This window comes from Buteo buteo, chromosome 15 (genome assembly GCF_964188355.1).
Source record: "Buteo buteo chromosome 15, bButBut1.hap1.1, whole genome shotgun sequence".
NCBI lineage: Eukaryota > Metazoa > Chordata > Aves > Accipitriformes > Accipitridae > Buteo > Buteo buteo.
Window position 1 is genome coordinate 20,813,586 of NC_134185.1, and position 14,631 is coordinate 20,828,216.

Genomic DNA, 14,631 nt, shown 5'->3' on the forward strand with positions numbered 1-14,631 from the left:
GAAAAAAATCAAAAGATTAGGTATGAACTAAAGGATTAATTTGTGGATTGGATGACAGTGCTGTCACCAAAGCAGAAATCAGAAGGAACACAGTGATGAAGAAAAATCACATATTTTGTTACGGAAATGACCCAGATTCCTTCCCTTATGATGGCAGCATGTGTCAGCCAGACTGCTTATGGAATGGCTAGGCACCACCCAGGACGCCCATCCACCCAGGATTACCCAGATTTGCTCTATAGGCCCTCAACAAGAAGTATCCTTCAACTATATCTCAGGCATCTATTCCATAACAGATTTCACATGATGGTTTAAAAATCGTTTTGACTATTCTGTGTTTTATTTAACCAAAATATTTAAATATTTGCACTAAAAGCAACTGCAAGGATAGGAAGGGAAATAAAAGGCCTCACTTGCAGGTAAATGGAATAAACAGGCTACTAACAATTAATTTTAAGACCATACTTTCTCTTACCTTATATTAGTTGTTTCTCGGCCTTATATTAGTTGTTTTTCGGCCCTCCAAGACTTTGAAGCATGGCTATCACTTTATTTGCAATGACTAAGGGAGACGGTTTGAACCAACATAACAGAAATCCTCATTCCTGTGTACTGTCAACTATGCAGAGACCGCCAGTGTGACTTACCACTCCAAGTGTTTCTCTAAAGAGTTTGTCTATAATTGCATTCAATGTTGCTGAAAGTTAAGGTGCAGTAACCTTGACATTAAAGCTCTGCTACTAATGACACTTGAAATACATAGAACCTTTTTATGTGAGAGAAAAGAAGATAACCTTTTTTATGCAGTGAAGAACGAACACCTGATAAATGAGCAGTCCTGTTAAGAGAATAGCTTGTTCACATGTCTAACTGCACAGGAAAAAGGCATTTAAAAATAAAATGTTAATCACCAGAACACAGTGTACCAGATAGGGTTGGGGTTTCTTTTATATATAAAAATTTATATATTTATCATGCTTATATAAAACATACCCTGTATTCTGAAATACCAATAAATATCCAACTCACAGTGGGGAAGGGGGGGAATAATCAAAACATACACTGCTTGCACAACCACAGATACCTCTCACTATCAAGGAAACCTGTCCTATTCTGAACAGCTGTAACCACATTTATGTTAGTCAGCAATTAAAAGTATGGTTATCACACCTGCTCTCCTCTCCCCTCCTGAACTTTCAATGTTCAGAACTGGATAGGGACATTAATACCATATATTAAAATGGTTTATTATAGGAACGTTTTTGCTTTTCACAAAGCAGAAGTATGCAGCAGATGGATATTGCCTGCCATGTACAAGGAACGAGACTAATAGCTAAAGGGAGACGGCAGACTTCTCGGAGACCTTGTCCCTTACACCAGGTGTGTTGACAGAATTGCCAGCAGGGAAAGGATAATAAACCTTTTGGAGCAAGGCAACGACTGCTGCTTCTGGGACCATATCAGCATAGTAACAAGCATTTGGTGCTGTTGATGTCCGTGAAGTTTTATCATTATTATTAGTATATATTTTATGCAAATCAAGTATCGTGTGATATTGAGAAAATGTGTCTTTTGATGAAAAAGACCTATCTACTATTATACCATTGGCATAATTTCCATCTATTTTTACCTTACTTATACAGCAGTTCTATAAGGTATCTCAAAATCTCATGCCTTCATTTTTCAGTCCTTTCATCCCAGAATGATTCAATCTACACAGATTGATATAAGGGATAAAATGACATCAACCAATTCAAGCAACATTAACCCCAAGTGAGTGATGGTGGAGAGACAGCTATACGCTAATAAACCACCTTCGAGAACGAACTTAATTTCTGTAGAATTCCTACCCGAGTCCACAAAATATCATCATTTATTGATGGCAGCCACTGCTATAGTTTTGCTAAAATTCAGTTTGCTGACTGGAACAGCACACGAATTTAGCTGAACTTCTTGTACTGGTTTTGTTGCATGGGTATCAGTAGCCAGAATGAAATTTCAGCTATAAGAGACTGAAGTAAGCTTTCCACAGAACACTGTTTTGGTAAAACATAACAATTTATGAGAAGGAAATCAGAAATACTGTACAGTATCTGAAACTTTCTTATGTTTCTTCCCTTTCTGGAAATATTAGATGAATAATTTGTTTGGCTACATCTTCTTTCCACAAAAATTTACACAAGTTTGGCCAAGTCTTTGGAAAAATTAAAAACTACAATTGCAAATACTTTAATGGATTTCAAGTGTTGGGCAATCAAGCTCCCAAAATCTCATGTGCACTGAACGTGCTCCACAATCACACTGTCAGCGCTGATCAGAAGTTTTCAATTGCTGCAAACCCTAGAAAAAAACATCTTTCCAATTTCTCTGGGTGCCTAAGCACCGTCTCAAACACAACATGGTTAGAAAACCATGTTGTATTCATGTTCTTGAAATCTTTATCACTAATTCTCCAACTCCTTATTCCTCTTTTCAAATCACTGATCACTGTCATCATACATATTTCTAGTAACTTAAACTCAGAATGCAACCATTATCTCCAAATCCGGATTTGCTAGTCTTGCAATCCATCCATACCTAAAACCTTTTATTAACTTAAGTAACAATTTAACTTTCCTCTTAATCTAACAGCCAAGGCGCAACATAACAAGGACTAATATTCTCCATTTCAATCTACTGAAATACGATCTCATGCCCATTGAAAATGTTTCTGCAAAGATGATTAATTTTTATTAATGAATCATTTCCATCAGGTTAATTCTTGCTTTTGTTCCTTAGTAATTTCTCTTCCACTACTGCATCAAATAGAAAACCACTTTGCTTGTGACGATGAAGACCTACTATATGAAGATGTCAGCATGCACTTTTATTTCACAGTCAGCGTCTACTTAAAAGGGAATCAGACAAAAAATTTGTTTCTCCCAATCCAGCTGTCAGCCCCTGTAGAAAATTCAGTTTCTGAAATAAGCAATTTTTTATTTGACATTCTTTTCCAGAATTCAACTTAGAACACTTTCTTCCCACTTTCAAAAAGAAAACAAACCAATACAACAATAACAACAAACTCCCCCCCACACGAAAGGTTCTTAGGCAATCTTCTCTTGCCTCTGTTCTTCCTGTTTTTCATGACAAAGAAAATTTATTACCATGAACAATCCTGGCTACAGCACTACAATAAGTGGTAACTTCTCTCTCTTTCCTTGTATTTTCCTTATCTACCTGCTATCTGTATGCACTCACATGCCCACCTTTATATTGGAATATATTACAAATAATCAAGCTTCTCTGTCCAGCAACACAATACCCTGTCTACACCACCCACAATAATATGCTGCTTTTTTTTTTTAAAATTATTGTTTACTTTAGAAGCATCTCAGAGCTGTAAAATTCCACACGAAAACCTACTGAAAGTTAAAGGCCAGATACTAGTGAAGTGATAACAAATATTCATTCACTTAATGTATAATGTGATCAGGGTCCAGAACATGCTGTTATTTCAAGTGGAAGAGAATGGATGTTGAACAGTCTTTATACAGTCTCATGAACTCTAAGCAAAAAAGGATACCTTCTGAACTAGGAGGGCACCATTCATTAGCAGTCAGGCCCACTCTTATTCATACTCAAAACCCCAAAACTGTTACCACTACAGAAACAACATATTCCCCATACATATCCAAATATGCCAAAGATCAGTATATATTTTTATAAACATATACTTGTGGAGTATAATGAAGACCACCTCCTCAACTCCACCCCAGCAGATGAAAAATTTTGTAATATCTTCAGTTACATTGTATCAGAGTACTAAGTCATATTAAGAAAATAAATTAATTGCTACAGTACGCCTTGTAATACTTAACTTCATATTGCTACAATTTTCCGAGTATTGCAGAAATTTGTATTGAAATAGCGTAATTGCATTGTAAAATTTATCAAGGGAGAAGTTAATAGGTTGTGCTTGGGAAGAGGACAGCTGGTACTTCAACAGATGGGAAAGCATAGGAGATATTTTGGGACTGCAGGACAAATAAATTACATAGATATAGTTACTTAAGAACTTGCTGTGAAGCAATTGGTCATATTGACATCATAGTTCTGAGGGATAAGCAGTCCCCAGAGCTGTTGTGTGCTTTCATGACAGCACTGGATTGTGCTTAGGTGATGGTTGGAAATTTGTCTTCACAAATACTATTTTATCTTTTTTTTTTTTTTTTTTTTTTGTAAAGAAAATGTGGAAGTTCTCAAGCAGAAATTTGTTGCAAGGGAAAGATTTTACAGCAACCAGCAAAGGACAGCTCTGGCGAAGTGCTCTGGTGCGTGGAGATGCCATGCACCAGGAAGACTGTGCTAGGTCTTGTTAAACACGGGTCATCTGGCCTTTCTTTGAAAAGGTCCCACGTGGGTGAAGGCAGGACTCTGTTGCTCCCACAGCTGCTCCTGACCCACTCCAGAATTTCATCAGTGCTGCTCTGGTTTAGTATGCTATGCTGCACATCGTGGCAGTCCAGTACTCACTTCACAAGCAGTGGGAGGAGGAAGGTCCAGGAAAAGGGTGGGCTGGACAGACAGACAGGACAGCAGGCAGCGTTATGGTTTCTCCAAGGTAAGCCATCCCTACTGTGCTTTCTATGATACTGAAAAATTACTTCCTTTTTAAAAAACGAAACAAACCCCTTTGTAATATACATATTGAGTATACCTTGCTCAGCTATCTAGTGCTAAACAGATTTTGAACAAGATTTGCCATATCTCTGCACACTCTTTGATTAGCTTTAATGCACTGTCTTTTGATTTATTCTACAGCATAAGGAGAGGACCTTTTTTTATTCAACACATAATTGCTGTATTTGCACATGCTGTGTATGCTAAAAACAATAAAAAGTTGATGAAGAAAAGTACTGGTTGTAATGAATTAGTAATATTGTTAGATTTGTATTTGGAGTTGATTTTTATTGTTGTGTGTAGAAGATGATCAATAGGAATATGTAATCAAGTTGTATGTGCTTTTCATCTCCTGAGACTCGTCTTATAAATGAGATGAATAATCTCACAGGATTTATCCTGGAGAGCAAAAACTAAATAGAATAATTTAGAATAATCGCTTAGATATCCTCTCACTAAAAGCTAAGGGAAAACTACAAAGGATCAAGGAAAAAAACTATACATTTCTTAAAGATTATAAAAGACACCACTACTCACATTTTGACATACTTTTCCCATTATCTTTCAAACAAATAATTTTGTCAAGAGCATTGTACTTCTTAATGTACTTAAATATTGACTATTTTAGGACCATGCATTTTCTCTACCAGTTAATTAGCTAGGCTTCCAAAGTACATGCAAGTTGGGATACTGCACCTTCACTGAAAGCCAGCCTTCCAGAAGATAGGAATAAGTACAGTTAGTCCCAAAGGAAATCATTTTTATGATAAAGAGTCCTAATGTGTCCCAGTAAAGGTGAGGATTGATTGTTATGGCCTATTGTTACTATAATTAGAAGTCAAACACCAATTAGCAGTTCCATTAATAAGATTAATCTCTGCAATATCTGCAGCTGAGACCCAGGGCTTGTATGCAATAAGGCAGTGTGAATTTAAAGTGCAACAGATATTCTGCACTAAAATTCCCAGTTTGAATACTTAAACCAGACAAAAGAAAAAAGCTCTGCCTTCTTTGAGTTTTGAGTTCCTACATACACTATTGGTCTTACTAAATTTTTCTCATTACTTGCTTTTTATTTTGTTTAAACATGTTCTATCATGATTTACATCATTGATGGGGATAAGTGCAATGCAGCATGAAGTCTTCCAAACTGTGGTTCAGAGCCACTCCCTCTGCATTGCACCAGGTCAGAGTAAATCTAGTTTATTTTCCTTTACTAGTAAACTCAGACAAATGGTAATGGAAAAAAAACCAAACAACCAAACCCAAAACCAAAAAAACTTCTCACAAATATGGAAGTAGTCTTCACATGACAGGAGTCCATGATAAAGTCAGGCATCACTTACTTCAAAATATGAAGGCAAGAAACAGACAAATCCAATCTCCCAAGTTAATACGCTATACAGTTCAGAGTACAGAAACTGAAAGAAGCGTGAGGTCTGAAGATGAGGTGAAAAGTCACACACTCATGCTCTTTGTATGTTTATAGGTACCCAAATCATAATTTGTATGGTCACTCTTTGATTTTATTTCATCTGAGTTTTGTCTTTTACAATAACTCTCAAACAGAATTTGCCCACAGAAAAATCTACACCATGCAAGGTAGAAAGAAGGCTTTTATAAAACTTAGTAGCAAACAGGTCAAGGCAATCTCTAAGTCTCACTTACACTATAACAATACAATTAATCTCACCTTCACCAAAATTTACTCATGTTTGCCATGGCTTATTAACCAAGAGGCTTTGTAACGGATTTGCGTTTTCATTTCTTCCTTTTAAAGGGAGACTATCTGATTTCTTTGCATAGAACTATTAATTAATCAAATATAGATTATATATTTATATTTCAATTGGAAAGCATTTAAACAATTATTAAAAATTAAATGTCTTTAAGCTTGTCTACAGTAGAAAGAATTTGCTGGCAAAACTTTACTGGTGAGCTGAGCACGTGAAGATACAGCTTACAGAATAAAAGACCTCCTTTGCCAGAGTAACATTTACCTGTTCCTAAACCAGAAGGTAGCACTTTACACTTTGTAGTTGTCTACTCCAACTGGAGATGTGACAGTCTTCTGAGTCAAGAACAGCACTATCATCTCTCAGCTGTTTGGTTGCATTCACGACAGAGCAGAGGCTACTTGCCAATAATTGCAGCTCTCGGGGAATGCAGAGCCCAAGGTGCACATCCTCATGGAGTATTTATTCTGTTTATCACTCAAAGCGGAACACCTTTTACATTTTCTCAGTTTCCAGAGAAGGTGTGCTCACACCTCATACACTATTATGCTAATACACAAAGCAGAGTATTGCCATTTCAGATCCCTCTCAACCATAAAATCCCAGTTCAACAGCAGTCCAAGACACATATAGAAGTAAAGTCAACAAACCAACATCCATTTGTGTGAATTTGTGAAGACTGCAAGTCTCAAAAGCATACTATAATCTGTATATAACCTCTACACTTTTGACTATGCTTTACAGACTGAAGTTGTCCAAGGATCATCATTCACATAGCTTCAGTTCCCTGGAGGCAGCCTGATTGCCTTTCATGCATACAGCAATTAAAGACTGCTCTAACAAGCACAGCATCACCTCTGTTACGCCTGCCATGGCATGGGTTTTGGAGAAAGAAGAGATAGAGCTGCAGATGGTGAGCTGTCACCTATGAGAAATGCAAGAGATTCCTAGTGTTCCCGCTAATACGCAGCGACTTTTGGTGGCGTATCCCTAAGACAGACAAAACCTTTATGCTTGTGTTCTCATAGTAGGCCTTGACACAGCCCACATTACTAATTCTGAAAATCTTGGGATGGAAAGTTCTTTGGATATTTCAGCTCTCAAATGACCTTAAGGACACCTAACAGGCTAGATTATGCCAACACCACTGTGGCCTCTTGTGAGCTACATATTCATGAATGCACACCAACTACAGCATTAAACGCAGAGCATGAGGCTACAGGCAGGGGACAGAAAGTTCACTCATCTGTTTAAAACACATTTTGATTATCATCTTGTGAAAAAGACTATGTTCTTGAAAGACCTAACCTTCATAAAGAAAGCTAGATGAGCCTAACCTCATTACTGACCCTGAGCAGGAAATTGGTCTACAGACCTCCTGAGATCCCTTCCAACTTGAATTATCCTGTGAACCTAGAGGTACTATCAGCAGCATCTGGTTTACCCTGAAAGGAGGGTAATGGAAGGTTGAACTTTCCCTGAAGATGGCGTAAAGCTCCTTGGAACCCATGGGAAAGAAATAAAGGGAAAGCTTTGTTTTCATATCTAGCAAAGAAAAGCTAGGAGTAAGCTAGATGGAACTGCAAAGAGACAGAACAGTATGTCCTCTGTCCTTAGGAATGATGCCTACCCCCTCCTGACTTCTTTGCAACCAAAGAAACTTCCAGAGGAAAAGCAACCAATGGATGAATGAGGCCTCTGGTTAAGATCTGGTATTTCTTGGAGACCCTGAAGCTGCAAATCAATGTTCCTTTAGAGAAGGTGAGAACAAGATGACTTTGGCATAGCCACAATGACAAAGAGCATGTGAAATCAGATTGCGTGACCTGTGTGTGTATGAGTGTCTCCAAAAAAGGGTAGCCAGGCCACTTAAGTAAGAATTACTACTGGAACCCGACAAGCAAAAGACCCATCACCATAACAAGGAGATGGCATCTGCTGCTAACTTCCTCTTAAATTGGGCTTTTGTTGGAAGCAGCATCAATGTTGGTTCTAAAATCATTACTAAAACACTCAGTAAAAGGAGTATATGTTCATGATCACTGTCACTATAGTATTACCATCACTTTTCCAAGCAGTAGGAAGAATTCTGATTCAGAGACAAGTTTATCCAGCGAGTACCTTCTTCTTGTAAGAAAGCATGTTCACCTTGCAAGCAATTAATTCCTGGAGCTTTAAAGGCCAGCTGCATCATTCCAAAGGAGAAGAAGCAGGGACAAAGCCCAGTATTTATAGTACCAATCCAGCAATCTGTTTGCTGGATTTACCAGGTGTTAGTACAGATCTGAAACAGTACTTTCTATATTCCACTCTACACACACACAGACACACACTTGCTGAGTTTGGTAGAATAAAAAAGTCTTTGCTTGTCAATGACCATAGGATTCACCAGTATGAATGCACAGGCAGATTTGAGTGAAAAAAGGATTTTAAATTTATTTTTTTTTTAAACCTCTGACAAGCATCCAAGGAAATCTGCAGAGCTGACTCAATGGATGTCAGTACTAGAGGGTATTTTAGAAACTGGCACTAATGACAAAAAAAAAAAAAAAGGGCAGCAAAACATGAGAGAGAAGAAAATAATTTGTATTAGAGCCAAGGATACCGAGGCCTGAAGACATGACATAAGTTTATTTTCTGGTGTCACTTGCATTTTAAACTGCAATCTAGAGGCTATGTCAAGAATTCATTACTCACTATAAAGCCAAGGAGATTCCTCAGTCCCCAACCAGTAGTGTCTGACAGTGCCAGACTTGAACAGAAAAAGATAGCCCTTTGGGTATTTAGTGAGAGGACCAAAGCCAGTCTTGGTATATTCAACTGTAAGAATCTAGCTCCAACTATGAAGCATAAAGCTGTAAGTGTTTAGAAACCACAGGATCCTGGAGCTTCAATTAAAAACCTCACTTCCAGCAGCAAAGTAAAAGAACAGTAAGCTGCATACTTGGCTATCCAAGTGAGCTTTGCTCTGAAAGAAGGCCACAGAGAGGAGTGTCAGACTCTAGTATAATCGACAGTTATGAAATGTGTCTCAAAGCTCTTATGAAGCTCTAGGCTCCTGTGTCACATCTAAGGTGTTCTCTGATACTATTAGCATGATAAATTATCATTACTTAGGTTCTGCCTAAACCCAAAGCGAGTTTTGCGTTCTCTTCAGCACAGCAGTAGGAATGAGTTTCCAGACAATATGGGATGCACGCTTTGCTTGAGTACAGGCAATGACATCAACCCTTACATGATACTGCTTGCATACTCTGTAGTGAGCACTGCACTTCATCATTACATTTGCAATGCTTCTGTAGCCAAGGAAATATTTTCCTAAAGGCTAAGAGACCAGCAGAAAGTTTCAACTTTAGGAAATCTGTCCAGCAGCTGAAATAGAGCTGTTTATCATGCTGCTACTTCTCTTCTTCATCCTCTTTCAGGATCACTGGTGCTGAGCTGGAAGCAAAGCCAGGTTCTTTTCCCTGCCAATAGGAATAAAGTCAGGTTGCTGGCAACATGAAAGGGAGGTGGCTGTACGAAGTAAAGCATGCCAAGCAGGCTTTTATAACACTTCCCCCCTTATCTTCAGCATAGCTCATAAGGCAACCAGCAGTTACTATGATATCCTTGCGTACAATGACCCCCCATGTCCCCAGCTTAATGCGGGCAGATCACGTCTCCCGCAAATTATGAAGTGCTAAAGCTGGAGGCAATGCTGGCCAGAGGTAGCACCATATAACTACACTAGCCCTGTTCCTGTAACTACCTAAATTGTAATCTTCATTATTCTGGAAAAGATTGCTCTCTGGTAGCAGGCATCAGTTTAGTTCCATTGTGTACCAGTAAAAAAACAGATGCCAGCTAAGCAGCTAGCTAATCTATTTTTATACACTTAGGTCAATTGTCCCATGAATTGACATATCTAGAGAACAGGAGAATAGGATAAAATTTTTTTTTTTTGCTAGTCCAAATTCAGCTCTCAGTATATTTCTGTTTTAATTACAGTTATTGTATTGCTTGCTTATATTGTGATTCAAGAATATGAAATAGGGAGAAGAGGTTATGCAGAACATGCCAGATTCCAGGATGAAAAAGTCTACCATGGTTTTTTGTGGTTTTCTAAGTTAAATAATTATTGCACTGTTACATCTTCCTGCTCACAGATTTTACATTTAATGTAGTACCAGATATAGCGGACTGATGTAACCTGGCTATCCACTGTGGGACTGAATATTTAAAGAGAGCACAACAGCTGGTTCCAACACAAACAGTGGGAAAAGAAAGACTGGACTGGTGCAATTGCTGACAAGTACTGGAACAACTTAGCTCATGCTCAGATTTCAGGAATGCAATTAATTAATCACTACTAAGTACCCTAAAAATCAAGTGAGCCATATCCCAGCTAATAGTCCACAATATAACGTTCACAGCACGTAAGTATCAGGCAATGAAGATGCTCATTACAGTGCCAGAAATAATATTTCCAGCAAAATATTATATATAAAGATGAAGTAATTATATGGCATGGCAACAAAAAGAGCTGTATAGTTTACAGCTGAGCTGAAAATCTGTAAGAATCTGTTTCCAAAGCTGGAGACACATATGAACAATAAAGGATTAAGGGTATTTCTTCACTTCATGTCACTGAAGGATATACTTTGCCCTTGATATGTATGTCTAATATACACACCATATATAATTACACTGTAACCAAGATAGCAGACAAAAAAATGTACTAATCGAAAACTATTTTCTTTTGTTCTTATTCAGGAGAAAGCAGTTTGTAAAACACTATTTGTAATACATAAAACAATCACAAAAGCCCTTTAAGATCACAATTTTACAAGTTGCCTGTTCTCTTAGCTTTATACAATGGAGAAACCAAAATCAGAAATTAGACTCACATCTAAGAGTGTATTTGGAAAAGTACCTTAAAGAAAGAAAGGAGGTCCAAAGTCAAAGGCAAAGACCACAGTGACTTCAGTAGAGGGCAAGAACTGGCCACTATGGCACAAAATGAAACAACACTACGGCATTCTCCTAGCGTGCACCAGTTTGCTCATATTTACACCATGCTACAGGCTTAAAGTGTCATTGAAAATCCATTTAAATTAACAACTCCATAGCTATCACTTTTGCAGACAGTAATGAACCTTAAGTGAACCTGTGTGGGTGTATTCAAAACTGCTTCATTTTTTGAGTACCTTTGTAACTCTGAACTAGATATTATAATGGCTATTGACTTGCTCAAACTTAGATTATTAGGCTAGATTTTCAGCTGGTTGAACTGGCATAGTTCCAATGATGTCCATTTACACCAAATGGCTCATTATTAATTCAAGGTCTTATTTGCTCCTTAATGAATACTTCCACTAGTCACCTTCCCAACGGCAGCTTTAAATGCTCAAACGTTACCTCCATGGTCAGAATCATCATACTCAAGAACTTAGTTATCAAAAAATAATGCTTTTTCTCTCCTTTTACGAGGCATACTTAAGGTAAACTTTTTTAATCATTTACAAAACAAACTAAAATACCTCCTGTGCCATAATTAACTAACTAGAATTATGCTTTCATACAGCATCATTTGCATATAAATATAAAAATTTTACAACCCTAAGGGGACATTAAGGACAAAACAAAACAAGAATGGAATTAAACAGCTAAAGGGACAAAACAGCACTCCATAACAAGCCTCTTTTATAGTCTTGTCTTTTTTCTTACTTATTGTTATTTCTGTCTGTACCCATTCATACATATTTTTCTTCTCTGTTATTTTAAGATATTACATGTATTTTAACTTTATGTGTTTGGTCTTTTCAATTTTACAATTCTGTCTCTGCACTTCTAAACCAAATCAGGATACAAACATGTCACTAAGTTTGTGCATCTCCATTTAATACATCACAGTGGTCAGAAACACAATTAATGGAAAATATGAGTCTGTTCCCTCAACCAAGCAATACTCACAGCTTTTCAAAAGGATTTCAAAAATTCAAATTTTACAATTTTTCAACCAGATCTCACTTATTATTTCAGTGGAACAGTCAATTATCAAATATACAAAGGAGAGCCACCACTATTTTTGATTAATGTTGTTACTAGTATTAAGTAATTTACTTGAAATACTTAAAAAAATATTTAGGAACTTGAAGCTGAATTATCTCAGTGAGAGCCTGAGGAACCTTAATGGTAGGCTCAGTAACTTCGCTGTGACACATGGAAGGTAAAAACTTTATTCTACACTGCTCTTTCATGGGAAAATATCATTCAAAGGGGCTAGAGCAAAACTTATCTGTTCAGTAAAACCAATTGGTATTCCACAAGACTGGCAATCTGACTCTGAAATTCCTAGTAAGTAGGTGTACCTGAGTAACACCCAAGAAACTCAAAATGAAAATATTCTATTAAAAAAAAAAATTTCTAGCATCTTTACTTTTTTGATTCCGAGTACCTCTTAACATAAACTTTCAAATAATTATCTTGATTCAAATGTTTTTAATTTTGTTGTGCCCAAGAGCCACAATTAAGATATTGGCATGGATATTATAAGAGCTATACAAAGAGTAGGAAATGGTTTTCACCTTGGAAAGCTTACAACAATCCTGAGGAACAAAGTTTTGTGATTAGGTAAGTACCAATTTTCCTTGAGAGTTGAGCGGGCCACTTAAGATGCTTTGATACCACCATGAAGTTGCCCATCAAATGTACCTTGGTGTATCTTGCTAAAGAAAGTTACTACATACCTGGAATAAATTCCACTGACCATGTTGTGCTGGAAAGAGAGTTCTGCCGTGCTGGGTCCAGCAGCTTTGGAAACAAGCAATATGACCAAACCTCGCATCTGTAAATTATTTCGGCTATCGTACACAAAACCCCTGCAAAAAGGAAAGAAAAAAAAAAAAGGCATGTTTTCACAATCCATTTTCACTGGTCCTATCAAAGTGGAAAGAAAGGCTCAGACGTCAGGCTGCTATAATTTCAAGTCTTTAATATTCATGTTTGCATGGAAATAAGCTGCAATTATTAATCGTGATCTTTTGTCATCCTTTACCTGACACTTACAATGAAATACTACTATTGCAGAGAAAAGCAAGTATTCAGGATTAAATCTTGTTTATTTCCAAGGAGCAGCATATATCCTGCATTTCATGTCAAGCCATGAAAGGAGTATTTCAGAATAATTCAATGTGATCCACTGTAACAGGAACGTAAGAGCTTTCAGTTTGTTGTCTGAAGTACAAAAAAACCAAAAGAAGCCTCATACTTCAAGAGAAGAAAGGGAAAGGAAGAAAGGTACAACCAAAATCTATAACCTGCTGAAAGAAAACTGTTTACATCAGAGAGGTTATGACCAGATTGCGCAATACATATAATATGTCTAAGTATATTAGGAATAGACTTTGCAGAATCTGATGAAAGACGTAAAGTAAAAGTTAGAGATAAATGAAGTACAGACGGGTTGTTTTAAACAAAATAACTGTTTCAAATGCTGCATCTTTAAATTTGGGGTCAGAAGGAAACTGCCCCCCAAAACATATCTGTTGAAAACAATTCTAAATGACCACGTAGATACACCATCTCAGAAATTAACTTGCTTTAAAGCAAGCTTAGCTTTCCTTTTTGACTGCAATGTCTCCAGTTGTATTCTTCCTGTCCTGGTCAAGCTGCTTTCTACTTCCTATGTTCATCAATAAGGCTAAATGGCTAGAAGAAAGGATAATACATTCCAGATGCTATTAAATTCGTAAACTAATTTCCAATAAATAAGGGCCCGTATCTCCAATATCATCTAAACATTTGTTAAACAAATCATATAAAGAACTACTTCACAGATTACTAAGCACTTCAACTCATTTTATTCCAGAGTATAATTTTAGCCCTAATCACCGAAGGAAATCAAAACAGAACAGTCTTTAAAACATCTGAATGAAAATCTAAGATGTTGATCTTGGAAATACATTTGAATGAAGAAAACAGTGGATGCAACCTAAAGTTTCATCTGGATTTTTTAAATTACATTTACACCACGTCATAATGCAAGAATATCTTAAGTGTACTAATTTCACGTACACAGACACATAAACATTAAAAAAAAAAGAAAATCATCACTTAAATAGCACCCTTATGTGTGAAAGTTCCTGTGCTACTGCAAATGTTGACTTTTCTCTTGAGTCCTTACAGCCTGTTCTACAGTGATGGGGGAATGGCCCAAACTACATGCTCCAGTAGGAGAATGAGTGGGTCC

At 37.0% G+C, this 14,631-nt stretch overlaps 1 protein-coding gene across 1 annotated transcript in view; it reads right to left on the reverse strand.

Moving 5' to 3' along the window:
- The window catches only part of PDSS2 (decaprenyl diphosphate synthase subunit 2), a 122,659-nt gene that overhangs the window by 61,849 nt on the left and 46,179 nt on the right, over nucleotides 1–14,631 (reverse strand). The window contains exon 2 of the mRNA XM_075046716.1: nucleotides 13,130–13,261. Coding sequence (XP_074902817.1) covers nucleotides 13,130–13,261 — 132 coding nt within the window. The remainder of the gene's footprint in view (nucleotides 1–13,129; nucleotides 13,262–14,631) is intronic.